Source organism: Passer domesticus, chromosome 5, assembly GCF_036417665.1.
Source record: "Passer domesticus isolate bPasDom1 chromosome 5, bPasDom1.hap1, whole genome shotgun sequence".
Lineage (NCBI taxonomy): Eukaryota > Metazoa > Chordata > Aves > Passeriformes > Passeridae > Passer > Passer domesticus.
Window position 1 is genome coordinate 17,265,260 of NC_087478.1, and position 14,074 is coordinate 17,279,333.

General features: G+C 37.4%; 1 protein-coding gene across 6 annotated transcripts in view; it reads right to left on the reverse strand.

Moving 5' to 3' along the window:
* The window catches only part of ALG12 (ALG12 alpha-1,6-mannosyltransferase), a 34,004-nt gene that overhangs the window by 13,602 nt on the left and 6,328 nt on the right, over positions 1-14,074 (reverse strand). For 3 of the 6 annotated variants that reach the window (XM_064422172.1, XM_064422174.1, XM_064422175.1), the window contains 6 exons: positions 13,864-14,058; positions 12,415-12,518; positions 11,740-11,963; positions 10,854-11,023; positions 10,592-10,667; positions 5,245-6,571 (listed from right to left, as the gene is read on the reverse strand). In XM_064422172.1, coding sequence (XP_064278242.1) covers positions 6,340-6,571; positions 10,592-10,667; positions 10,854-11,023; positions 11,740-11,963; positions 12,415-12,518; positions 13,864-14,058 — 1,001 coding nt within the window. In that variant the 3' untranslated portion in view covers positions 5,245-6,339. Of the gene's footprint in view, positions 1-4,827; positions 5,140-5,244; positions 6,572-10,591; positions 10,668-10,853; positions 11,024-11,739; positions 11,964-12,414; positions 12,519-13,863; positions 14,059-14,074 lie in introns of those variants that run through there. The other 3 variants (XR_010363494.1, XM_064422173.1, XR_010363493.1) reach the window with 2 other exon arrangements.

Sequence of the window (14,074 nt, forward strand, 5' to 3'; positions counted from 1 at the left end):
CCCATTTTCATTTTGGTTTCATTTGGATTTTCAAAGTTCTTTTAAAGATTTTTAGTTCTTAAGACCACACTCTTTCAGTGTGAGCTTGGTTAAGAATTTATTAAAGGCTTATGTTCAATTTTTTTTAAAGATAATATGCAAGCCCAAAGGACCTTAAAATTGAAACATTTAATTCTTAAATAAAAATAAGGGAAACTGAGAACATAAAGTTGCTGTTTTCAGTTGTAAGCCTTGATCCTTCTATAGGAGTTACAGCAGCATCTCCTTCAGATCAGGCACTGCTGCCTGTCAGCAAAGAATGATTCCAAATGAAGGGCTGAAAGCTTTCATTGAAGATTGAGGTAAGTTATTGAGTGACTGTGTTTTGTGTTGAGTTTGCCTTATTATTTTTAATGTAAATTCTCAGTGATTGCTAAAATTTTATGTTTTTACAACCCTTCTCATACTTGTAATAGATAAGACCCCCTCCCCTATTTTTACATTGCTTTCCCTCAGATTAATTAAGCTGTAAATAGTGGGAGTTCTCATCAACCTCAGTTTGTGCTGCACCAATCCCTGTGGCAGCAAACAGTTCCCTAAAGCATAATATGGTGACCCTGCAACAGTGATACTTAAACAGATACTTTCAGTACATTAGCAACTTCAGAAACAAATTTAGTGAGCAGACTTTTTTCAGTGTTAGCATAGAAAGTAAAGTGTAGATGATACTTGGTCATCATAAAAATCTTAAAGCTTTTGCTTCTTGTAAAAGTAGGCAGCTGTGACAACTATAAACCAAAAATAGTTTGTAGTAATAAAGGTAGGAAGGGGAAGAAGTTGAGATCTGCAACAGCCTTTTCAAAGAACTCAGGTCTTGTGAAGGGTATATAATGGAATGTATCTACTGAGATGCCTCAGAAACATGAGATAATGCTTCCCCCACATGTGCTTCTTTTTATATGTGGCTTCTTTCCCTGCCCACCAAGTCCAAGTGAAGGAAACGTGTCTGCAGAATTTAGTGAGTGAGCATTTACTACCAATATTCAAAGTTTCCCCTTGCTTCTCAAAAGTAGCTTCTGAATTTATAAAGAACTGAAATCTCAACCAGAGCAGTGTCAAGACCAGCGTAAGGATGTAATTGATTGAATTGATGACAGCTCAGAGTAGATGTTTACAATTTTTGAAATTTCTCCCTTAAAGTAGCTTTTTTTTTCCCTGTCATTATTCAGAGCCAACCATATTAAACTTTCATTTCATTACCTCCAAACACAGGAAAACTAAATACACACACACATGTGTATATCTATAATACACAATTAACAAATAACACTTTCTAGTTTTAGATTGTTTAGATTTTATAAACTAAGCATTTTACTATTTCACAAACACATTCGTCTTTTGCTTTATTCTTAGCAACAAGAAAGAGAGATCCTTTACATTCTCGGTTTCATTGCAAAGCTGACCCAAAAGTGATTTCATAAAATGAATATGCCAACCAGAAGCAGTAACCACGGTGATGTCCCCGACTCAGGTATCAACTTGGGTTCTAAGGACTGGATCTTTGCTTAAGCTGTCCCCGATTCCTTTATTTAATCTATGAACCAATGCCTTCTTCCAGCTTCCTAAATTGGCAGTTTTAAAGGAAAAGGTGGACTCAATTTCAGGCAGCATTTTTACCTTATACTTGGCACAAACTGACAGATGAAGCCTTGGTACAGAACCAAGGGCAGCTGTAGCTGAAATAAAGCAGAATTGGTGAAAGACTGACCATGACAGTAAGATGTAGAATTTGAGAGGAAACACTGGCTGCCCTTTCTATCATAAAGGTCTGAAATGAGCAACCAAAATTAGTTACAGTTGCTCATGGTTATCTAAAGAGCTGATATAAAATAAGTAGCTGCATACAAAATGGACCAGTTACACTTTGAAATCCTACATACATAAATAGGAAATTAAGAAAATCTTTGTAGAGGTATTTGTTATTTAACTTAAGGAATTTTTGCAAATACCCTTTTAATCTTTGGTGTCACATGTTAAGCAGGTAGCAATACATTTCATGTCTCACTGTTTAACAGCCTCCTAACATTAGTTTTGGCATAGTTGAGACTAATTATGTACCCAGCTCACTGAGATAGTTGTGGCTAAACACTCTTGTTTACATCAATGATAAGCTCAGCTCGATGAAAAGTCTTCTTCTTTTCTTGCAAACAGAAAGTGAAGTCACCCGTACAGGAAGGAGCCTTTGAATATTACGAAGGAATGCTTTTTGAAGGTGGTGCTAGAATGGGAGTATGTAAGTCTGAGCACATGTACTAAAGGAAAGCAACACTAGGCTATGATTGCTGGAATTCCTGTAAGTTATGAAAAAACGCTGTCAGATGCAAAGGAAACACTCTTGCATTCAAATTGATACAGCAAACCAATGCTAAGAACTCATATCTATTTTCAAGTTCCTTAACATTACAAGTATTCAGGAAAATAAGAATGGTCCTGGAACAACTCTTAACTGCAGGAGCAGCAGCACAATCTCAAGCTTTGTTCTGAATGCTCTCTCACTAAGGGGATGTGTGAAATGGCCAGGGAGCAAGAAAAAGGAGTGTGCTCAGTGTTTCAGAATGCGTTGCACAAATAGATTGCATTGAGGTTGTGTTCTGATGGATAAACAAGGTTAGAACCTGAGATGTGTTGTTTTTTCCTCGGTGGTAGCAGATAAATGTATTTGATGTCAGATCCAATACAACCATTCTCCATGTCTCCTCACCCCAATTTAGCCTGAGAGAGAAGACCCATAGCAAGTACTTAGGGCAGGTATAAGATCAATATAGTCTGATTTTTTCAAGCTCTTGATGTTAGACACTGTAGAAACTGGAAGTTGTTCCTTGATCTTTTGGTTCTTGATGCAAGAGTCATCTCTTTACCTTTATTTTGAAGCAGCTTTTACTTTCAGCTTCCAGAAATGTCCTCTACTGGCAAGTTCCACAACATTTTTTCATGCGATTACTTTATTTTGTTTTACAACAAAATGTCCTACATCTCAGGCTGTAAGACTGATTATTCACCTTCTTCATGTGAAATGGCATGGTGACATATTTTTGTCCAAATAATCAGTTGGACTTTTTACAGGAACAAGCATTTCTTCCAAGAAATTAAGTCAAACTTGAAAGAGCAATGTGTGATGCTACACAACATTGACCCTTGAGGAGTTTAAACAAGACACCCTAAAATAAATCTCATTCTATACCAGCCTTATATATGAACTGTACTATCTTTTTGCTTTATTCAGGTTAATTCAACCTTCAGTTAATGCAATATGCTCATCTTATTTCTGTTTTTGTTAAGAAAAGCTGAACTTTATTGTAATCAGTCAAGTCAAAAGGTATTTTTCTTTTAAGAACTCAAACAGGCATGAGAAACATATTACTTTAAAGTCCCTTCAAAAAGTCTAAGTCTTCAGTCACTGTCCTACATGCCCAATTCATTCTCTAATCTGACACTTCCTCCTATGTCCCCCAAATGCAGAAGAACTTGAACTATCCCACTTCAAGTTTGTAGAAGAAGCAGGAGACATCCTTAATGCCTTCTTGTATTTAAGGGAACTTAAACTCACTTTTTTCCTCCATGCAAGTGCATAAAATATTAATTTATATTAAAGGAGAAAATAAGCTCTATTGTTCTTGTGGAGCTAAAGAAAGGCAACACAAGACTTGGAGATGAGAAAATTCATTTAAGGAGAGATGGCTTTCGTTTCTGTTCCAAGGATTGGTGTTTTTATTCAAGCAGCCTTTAGGGAAAAACTGCAGTAATCTTCATCCCCATTCACTAGCTTCCCCTGCTTATTCCAAGTGAGAGCCACCATAATATTCATGGCCTGTGTCTGAGGCAGTTACCATAGAATCATAGCTAGAAAGGAATACATGAGTTGGAAAGGACACACAAGGATTATCAAAGTTCAACTCCTGGTCCTGCACAGGACACGTCTAAGAGTCATGTCATGTGCCTGAGTGCTGGCCAAACACTTCTTAAACTCTGGCAGGCTTGGTGCTGTGACCACTTTCCTTGGGGAGCCTGTTCCAGTGCCCAGCCACCTTTTGGGTGAAGAACCTTTTCCTATTATCCAACTTAAACCTGCCCTGATACGTGCTGTTACAGAGGTCATATAGCCCCAGGTACTGTGGTGCTCCATGCACTGCCTGGGTCACAATCTAGCCCTTTTAGCTACCAAACCAAAGTTGCAGATTTTCAAGCTAAGCACTTTCAATAACCTCATATGGACAAGATGTAACAGGACACAAATAAACTTCACACACTCTTCAAAACTGCAATCCAGTATCTCTTTCCTGTCTCACTGTATGTATTTTATCCTTTTCGACCCCAAATGAATAGAGTATAAGGCCAGTTTGAGCTGATTGTTTCTATTTCCATTGGTGATGAGGCTGTGAATAGTAGCACACCTGAGCTCCAAAGCTGAACACCATCACTGGTTTAAGTCCCACAGGTAGCACCTACACACCAGAACAAGTCTGTGAAAGGATTCTATATGATCTATGAAATTCAGCAAGCTTAACCTCTTTAAATGCCTCATGTGTACATATTTAGTGCCACTTCAGACAGTAGCTTGAGATGCCTATTCTGCAAGCACAGTAGCCCTAGGTTTTCTCTGCAGGTGATAGAAGCAAGTTCCTGCAGAGGGATTCTGACAACCAGGGATGTGGAAAGGTGGAGCAACTACACAGACATTTGTATACACCTGGGCAGGCAGGATAAATTTTAGTTTGGGTTCTTGAGTTGTGGATTCCAGTGTGGGGGAGTTACATGAAGTCAATGATTAGCCTTAACATGAAGGCTTACCTACATCCTCAAACAAAAGTTTTCCTTTGTGTGGTTCCAAATTTGCAGCTATTTGCACATGTATTTCCTTCTGTCTCTTCTGAATTGTTTGATGTTCAAACTGGCTCTGGAGGAAGCTAGGTTTTCTTCCAAAGACAAGTCAAATAGATAATACTTGAATGATTTAAATTTCAAGAGCGGCCAGAGACTGGACCAACAAGTTCTGCAGGTTGCCTTTGCCAGATCTGCTCAGACCAAGGAAGCCTGGGGAACAACAGCCACCCTCGAGGGAGCAGGCTCCACCCCACCTGATCAGTTCCACTGATACATAATCTAGAGGATAAAAAGAAAACATGGTCCTAAAAACTGAAACATACACAGGTAAAGGTAGTTCCCAAATCAAGCAAGTTTAAGAATAAAAAGAAAACAAACAAAACAAAAAAAACAAACCACTTTATTCCATAATTATATTTTACTCAAGTTTTCAGTCAGCAAGGAATAGTTTTCTGCCCATGATAATTTATTCTGACATTTTACACTAATGGAGCTTCTGTCATATTATAACTGGCCCTAACCAGAAATTAACCTTTCTTTCTTGTTCCATTCAGCAATCTATGCAGACATCCTTAACAAAAACATCCAATAAAGAAACTAAAAAACTAACTACAGAGCATGCAATCTTACTCTAGTTTATAGAATGCAGCACATGGCACGTTAGAGTAAGGGATTACTTAATAAAAAAAACCAAACCAAAAACAGCACCTATCTTAAAGTGGACATTTTCATAGGTAATTTTTACACTGCAAATTAAGATACCATTACAGCAGAAGAGGGGAAAAATTATTTTAAAGATTCTTTTTTCCCAGGAAATCCAAGTTATTGCTTTTTCATGAATTGTTGGAATGAAGATAATCATCCTTAGTACTGAAATCTGTTATGAAACAGATCTTGCTTGTCAAGAGGTCCAACTGCTTTTTAAGTGAATGTTTCATTAGTTTGGTAGCCTACAGGGCACAATTAGGAATTATGATGAAGCAACGATGAATATGGCTTTCCTATGTTTATAACATCGTTAGGTTTCACACTGGCAATCTGACAGCTCAGGGGGTTACAATGCTGCAGATACATAAAGAAATACATCTTTGCACACATAGATTACATATTAAATTATTGCCCTAGCACAAACCTGTTGGTTTTGTATCTTATACAGGACAATTAGGACATACCTGTACTACATGATGAAACAGACTACCAAATCAAGTAGACAGGTTTTACTTAATACCACTAAACTTGTAGGCAACCTCTTTTAAACATATCTAACAATACAACTCAGTAAACCGAGCATATACTAACTAGGAATGCATTGTATTATTTACGTAAGAAAACAGGACGGAGCTAAATACCAACTGGTACAGAGATTTTCTGTGCCTCTCCACAGAAGCTGAGTTGCAGTGCTGGAATGACAATTTGCTGTTGTCTATATAGTTCAATCATCAGCAAAATCACATCAAAAGACTTACTTAAAATTCACAGTCAAGACGATAGAGGAAGTTTTTCCAACAGTACTAATTTTGGTTTCAAGTTTAAAGTAAAAGGAGGTAGTGCAGTAAGGTTCAACCCAATTTTACTGATGCCAGGTATATTTGCCAGTGGCCTGTGGGTTGTCTTGTAATGTGATATTTGAAGAGGATTTGTTTCCATCAGTATATGTGTGTAAGAAAACATCAACTGGTCTCCTGGTTTAACATCTTCTCTTTTGTCATACCTGTAAAGAATAAAGAAGGTTTATTTTTATTCCTTGCTTTACCTATTAAAGATGGCCATTATTGCAGAGGTCATGTAGCATCCAAGATTAAACACAAAAAGAAACTAATATTCTCAGTTATATCTCCTGATTAAATAGTACTAGAGGAGGAAATAGTATTTTTGAAGAATGTAGGATCAGTAATTCCATGCAAGTCTTTCTGCTGCTATTGTCATGTAAATCATGACTCCTAGAAAATTTCTTACTAGTTCCCTATTTGAATTCAGTGGAGAAAGGACACTGCAAAGCCTAAGATTGTAGGAAACTGCACCAATTTTTAAGTTTTACTCTACAGGAAGTGCATTTGGAGAAATGTGGGAGTTTTGTTTTGTTTGGGTTTTTTGCTGTTTTTTGTTTGTTTGTGGGGTTTTTTAGTCATTCTAAAAAATACTTTAAGTGGAACTTAAGCAGAAACCTTTTTCGTCTGGTAGTCATACATTAGAGTAGGAGCCTCAGAACAGAGGGAGAAGACCTCCTTGAATTCTGGAGGAAAGAAGGAGCCTGGCAATTACAGCACTAATTTGGCACTTGTTATTTCTAAGTTCAGTTCCCTGATCTACTACATGTTTGGGCAGGTCACTTTGGGTCAGCTTTTATGAACTGTTTAAGTACCAGAATACATATAAATTATATATATAATTATTTAAAAAGAAAAAAAAAGTAACTACTGAGTTCTAGGACTATTTATTATGTACGCTTACAGTTATTTCTTAAAAGGATTTATGTTCGATTTAGCTATTGAGGGAATTTACAGGATGAGAAAACAAATGACTTAGCCATTTGACAGGGATGTGAAAGATCTAGTTTCAGCCAGTCTTCATCTGATCTAAGTCCAAAAATGAAATTCATTATCTCTTAAGAGCTGTATGAGTCCCTTTAATTTTCCTTCCTTCTTCTAGGAATTGAGACAGATCTCTCTCACTGTCTCATGAGGACATGGTTCTACTTTGCTATAGTTATTTCTACATTCACTGAGGAGAGTCAGGTGCAATTTATAACTAAAGGTTGGGATGTTCATACTGGACATGGCAGCCTGATCGAGTACTCAATCCAGCAACTTCAAAGGAGAAGAAAGAGCTAAATTAATCCCAAAACACTCCATAAACCACTGTTAGGCTCTGCAACCTGAGTGAAGAGCAGTGCCCCATTCTTCACCTTTTCTGTTGCCCTGTTCTGTGAACTGTTTTCTACCAGCACTTGGAGCTCCCATTCTTAGGTCCCTGAATCCTTCCACACATCTCACAGGCATCTTACTCAAGCCGTAACTTTCCTTGCAGATGTGGACACAGGTAAGGGAAGCGGTGCAGTCCCAGCCCTACATACCCTTAAATGCACCTAGGATTAAATCCAGCCTGCATCTTTGCAGGCCTGGCCTCTCACCTGCCTAAACTCCCTGAAAAAAATCTCTACTGATATTTTTATAATGCTGTCTGACAGGGAAGTCATTAAGATTTAAGATATTTGAAGGAAGTATTTTGCAGAAAACCAGAGGTTTTGTGTGAATTGTTAACTAAAATTTTGCTAACTCAGAAAAGACCCCAGGCTGACAGAATTCATAAGTGTCACTAAATACACCATATAATGCAGAATTAGACTGCACACTGAACAGGTGTCTTCTACTTTTGAAACAATTGCATGCTAATTTCACCTGCTATTTCCAAAAATATCACAATACCCCTTAGGTGAGTAGATGCATCCAAACTGGCAGAAGGAACAGCATTACTTTGTAACAACCTTACCAACTACTAATTTCGCATTTTCTTCATCAGCAAGTAAAAGGCCTTTCATCTGGCTGCATGCATTTCTAACTTTTACTATTTTTAAATACTTTAAGCTTACACAGCATATTTATTCAGGGTTCAAAGAGACTGCACTAATTGAAGACAAGATTGTAACACCTGTTCCATGTAAGAACCTGCATCAAGCTCCTTTCAATCACTCTTTGAAGAAAAATAATAGATCGCTTGCATTTTTCTTGAGGCAAATAGATCTAATCTGAGCATACTACTGAAAGCTGATAACTTTAAGACACTTTTATTTATGGACTACAGTTACCTGATGAATCATCATCCTTCACAGCCACCCCATCCCTAATCTGTTTCCACCTGACATATACTGTCTAAGAAGAGGTTAAGTTAGTTTTCACCCATCTGAAAGGATGTCACTTGCTTAGCCAAGGAGAAAATGGACAGTTGGTGCCAACAAACTTTGCACTGCTGTGCTGTCAGACCAAGTGGTAGTCCTGTGTATGATGCACAGTTGTGGATTTTGCCTGATTTTTTTAATGTGAAACTTTATGCTGAATCAGCCCTTCCTTTAGCCTTTGTTCTGCTGAGTACAGATAAAAGCGAGAGAGAAACTGCTCTGTAGCTGTAACACCATGAAACATTTATCAGTGACAGGGATATTATTAATTCACCTTCCAATCCCACTAGGCCTTACAAGCCTTACAAACCCAAAGCAATCCAACACTCGTCAACTCAGAAAGCTCAATGGAATGAAGCACTACTGAGAGGGTATTCAGAGTAGTGTGTGTATTTAAGTATATTTTAAACCCCAAATATTGAAACATTTTAGCTATCATGGACATTCTATCCCTTGTACTCTAGCAGCTTAATGTCTCCTCCCAATTAATGGTTTAAGACTTTCTCTAGATTCAGCATACAAAAAACCAATCTCAAATAAACAGTAGATAGGTAATTGTGAAGGTTTTAAACAGTCTGTACCATCATCATGAGAGTGCTTGGAAATAAAAAGGCATAGCAAGATCGATGAGTTTTATAATTCCCCAGGAAGCATTCTTTCTCCTTCTTCTGTTTTGCTTCCAAAGTACTTTTATCTCTAAACATACCAATAATTAAATTATGTTCATCTGATCTTGAATACTGTGTCTGGGGAAAAAGAACTCTATGCTCAGAATACTTCTTAAATCAAAATCTGCTTGTGTTGCTTTTGTTTTGTGCAGTATGAAGGGAGGCTTTGTGTCACCTTCTAATGAATAATTTTCATTAAGATCATTTTCATTTAAATGAAAAACTTATGATCAGCTGAAGAGGTAGGCTTAAAATCAGAAAGGTGCCTACTACTTGGTTTTCATCCTGAAAAGCAAATGATGCCACCTTAAAATGTCTCCTACTATTCATTCCAATACTCCAACTCTTTTTAAAAAGTGTGTATGTATCACTGCTGGTCATAGTAACAAAGCACTCAACAGCCTTCCCTCAGAACTAATGAATGTGTTCACAGCAGCAGCTTCAATCCAATCTATATGAGGGATGTTCCACATAAAAACAGACTTTGAATATTAAAATGTACATGAGCCTCACACTGCCACACATCATTCAGACAAATAATTATATACACTGTTCTGCCAAGAAAGCTCTGTTTCACAAGGTCTAGTGAGGTATCAGACCTAGCTGCATTAAATGTATTGGTATAAAGTTTGGTAAGCTAACAATTTTTGTGCTGTTTCTGATGTCTTTAGAATCCCACAATTATTAATGTTGGAAAATATATCGAAGAGCATCAAGCCAAATCGTCACCTTAGCACCACCACCACATTCACCATTAAACCATGGCCCCAAGAGCCAACTTTTAACACTTCCAGGGATGGTGACTCCACCACTTCCTTGGGCAGCATGTTCCAATGCTTGACAACCCTTGCCATGAATGAATTTTTTCTAGTATCACACCTAAACCTCTCCTGGCACAACCTGAGGCCATTTCCTCTTGTTCTTTGAAATTTTCTACACTATACAGGCAAATCAGAATCATCCAAAACAATGAAAAAACACTGCAGTGCTTTATTTCTGAAATGGCAGCACAGCAGACAAATTATCTGAAGATTCATACTGTTCTTAAGCTGGTTTAATAAATTCGCTGTACCAGAAATTGTGTTTGCAATGCTTGCTCCTATGCATATGCAAAAAAAGAAAAAGCAGGCTACTGTCCATAGATCAAAATACCTCATTCAGAACATACCTCCAATCAGAATTGATTTCTAGAAACCGAGAAACTCCCGTTTGTGCTGCAGCCACATCAATATGAACAGAGACATCTACATAAATAAAGAAAATAGAATACAGTTTCAAAATTCTTCCAAGTACACTGTGATTAATAATAAATTAACAAAATAGTAACAAAGAAGATGCGCGTACCTAGTTTGAAGAAGTAGTATTCAATACATGAAAAGATATACTGAAATTACGATTAGGTGAACGTACCTCAAGCCAGCTTTACATACCTGCTGTTGAAGGTACCAACTCATGCAGCTTCTGAATTGCTACTCCTCCAGGATAATTGAAATGTGAAACATATAAAGATGTTCCTGAATAAACAGCATTAAGTAGAAGATGTATTATAATAAAGAACGATCCAAGTTTGTACAGCCAGGATCTCCGGTAGTTATTCAGACTGTTGAAGAAGAGAAAAACAAGGAAGAATAAACTGTTATTTTTTTTCATACTGGTCATTGACTACTGTGACACAACTGCTACAGGAACTCCACTTCTATACAATAAAGATTAATACAAATTTTATTAACCCTGTATGGTATCTATTTATTACCAATTTCTAGAAAATTAACTTCTAGTGACATTTAAATTAGAATATTCTCATTAATAAAGTTAAGACAAACTTATCAATAAAGCTAAGTATTTCTGTGATTAAAAACTTCAGCTATGCATATAATCTCTTTAAAAGAAGTTAAACTCTGAACTACAGTTTGTTTACTTAATATATCCAAACAGAACTATTTAACTCCACGTTTCACGAGCCTCATCTGTGTATTAAACTATCTCCTGAGGTAAACTGTGTTAACAGCTCAGGAGTACACTGGAATATTTCTTCTTTTCTGGCAAATAAACTGCACTGTAACAGTAAAATTAGGGCTCTATTCTCAATTCTCCTCCAGACTTCCCAAATAGTCCCATCAAAGCATTTGACTTTTCTGTTTCCACTTCTCTCTGCACTCAAATGGGTACGAAGACCTCGAAATTCTTTCTACAGCATATGACTATTTTCATATGATCCAGAGTTCAAGATGAAAAAAGTGCATAAAAATAGTACTAATAGTTTTCCTTTTGCATTTTAAGAGGAAAAAAAACCAACAAACTGGATTTTGAACTTACATTCGTGAGCACATTTTAGCAGCCACTATGTTGAAAACAGGGAAGGTATAGATGATGAAACGCAGCTCTTTATGTGGGAGAAATGAATACAAGAAAATAAAGCCCAGTGCTGGCAAAAGTAAAATCCGAGTTCTCTTTTCTGTTACCCCTAAAGGTACAAATATTATGCTGCATCCCAAAGCACGAGGCAGGGCTGAATAGAAATACCACAAGAAGGGAGAAGTCTTCAAGGTGAAAAGAGTTAAGGATGCTTTCACTGCTAACAAGTAAAGTAACTATTCTTTACATTAGTACCCACAAATTTTGCAAATATGCAGTATACTTTTTGTATACACATTCTACCAGCCTTTCATTTTCTGTCTCATCTTCGGAGAACTAAAAGCAGTTGCTTAATTACATTCACATTACCCAACAGAGACACATCAAATGGCACTAATGATGGGCAAGATGAAACAGCAAGGGGAAGAAACCTGGCTTTATACTGGTAGAATACAAAGAGGCAAGAAAAAAGTTAGGAGACTTACAATTTGAAGAAACATCTAAGGGACAGACATTGTCTCATAAGTTTTAAATAATGAAAAGTAGAATCTAACACCCTGAGTCTCAGAAGTAAGTCACATCAAGTCTGGGCTTTGGCTGGCAGTATTCTTTTTCTCTGGATGTTTCAAAGGATACTCCCCAGTTGGAACTTTTGTTTAAAACTGTGTTATACCAGAGCACTTTCCCCTCAGGCCACACAAGCTGCCTCCAAAATAGCGAATCCACAGCAACTGTTAGCCCTAGAAGAATTAAAGAGATACAAATCTGCATGAACTTAAAACCAGGGAAAAGCAAACTAACACATCTGAATAGCACATATACAGCATATTGAGACCAACATAGACTGAAGCATGCATTGTAAGCCTCACCCAAAACCACAGAGAAGGCTGAATATGTCTGTCGTGCAGGGAAGGGAGGCACTTCTAAACAGAAGCCTTTAAAGAAGCATGTTAGACATGAATCCAATTGGGATTCACTCCACTCCAACCCCAGGTTTGAAAAAAAGGGTTTAATTGAGGTTTGTTTTAGAAGAGTTTTAAGAGCATTAAACGTAATGAATGATAAGAAGCTCACATTAACTTCAAAAGTACTAAATAAATTTTTATTGTAAAGCCACAATTATTTTTTAAGTTAAAAAACAATCACAATCATAAAGTTTGCTACTATTCAACAGGTGGAGGAAGAATGAGAATAAGGGATGAAAGGCAAAAAGAAAGCAGCAAAACTGTCAGCTCTATCTCCTCCACTCAGCTCTGTGAAAACTGTTCTAGTATTTAAGGATTTTGCTCAAATAGGGAAGGGGAGTACCAGTGGTTCATTCCCATTGGACCTCCAAGCTTGTACATCATGAGGTGCCTCCAAATGCACCTGGCATAATTGTTTAGTGTTTCTGTTGTGCACTCTGTGCAAGGGACAGCATGCTGCCAGGGGTCATTGCCACATATCTGACAACAGCATTTTTAATCAGGTAGGCTGGTGGAGCAGCTTAGAGTATTTATGTGCATACACACGAGGGTCCTCCACGGATGGGTAGAGACAAGGGAATTTTTCAACCTCTCCAGCATGGAGATCAATTAAGCAGTTAAATTTAATTTAATAATGGAATAGAGCTGAACTGCAACTCTCTCCACAACCCTCCTGCTTGGTATCTCTGTCTATCACATAGTTGTATTTTATCCTGGGACTCAGCTTATCACCATAGCAATACATACTACAACTGATAATATGCACAAGTAGCTACAGCCAGGTATTAATTGTACTGAAGTCAACTTGTACATCTCAGCCTCTTTAAGATCAGGACATTATACTGTAAGCATCTAAAGACAGAGGCCACAGTAGTTTCTCTGCTCTGCACACATCCATTTCCTCACATAGAAATTTTGAAAGAAATTTAAAAAATCTTGTCATGTTATTAGCAAATTGAATCAAACTAAAGCAATAACAACTCAAAACACCCCACTTACCCTCTCGCCACTGCCACCCCCCAGAAAAACCCCTTAAGGGCCATTCAACAGATAAATCAGTCAAAACTTCAGACTTCTCTTGCACTTAATGTCATTTGCTTTCTTCCAAGCAAACACTTACCCAACCAAAACATTCCAGCAGGAACAGCATGGGAAAGCACCTTGAAAATGGAGATTCTTTTAGTTAATAACGTCACCAGGAGCATGAGGCCTAAGAATATGCAGAGCTCTGATCTGAAGACTATAATCGCCAAAGCTGAGAACCAAATGAATGGCCTTTGCTTTTGCTGTATCCAAAATGTCAATGCCAGGAGCACTGCAAACAAACAAAA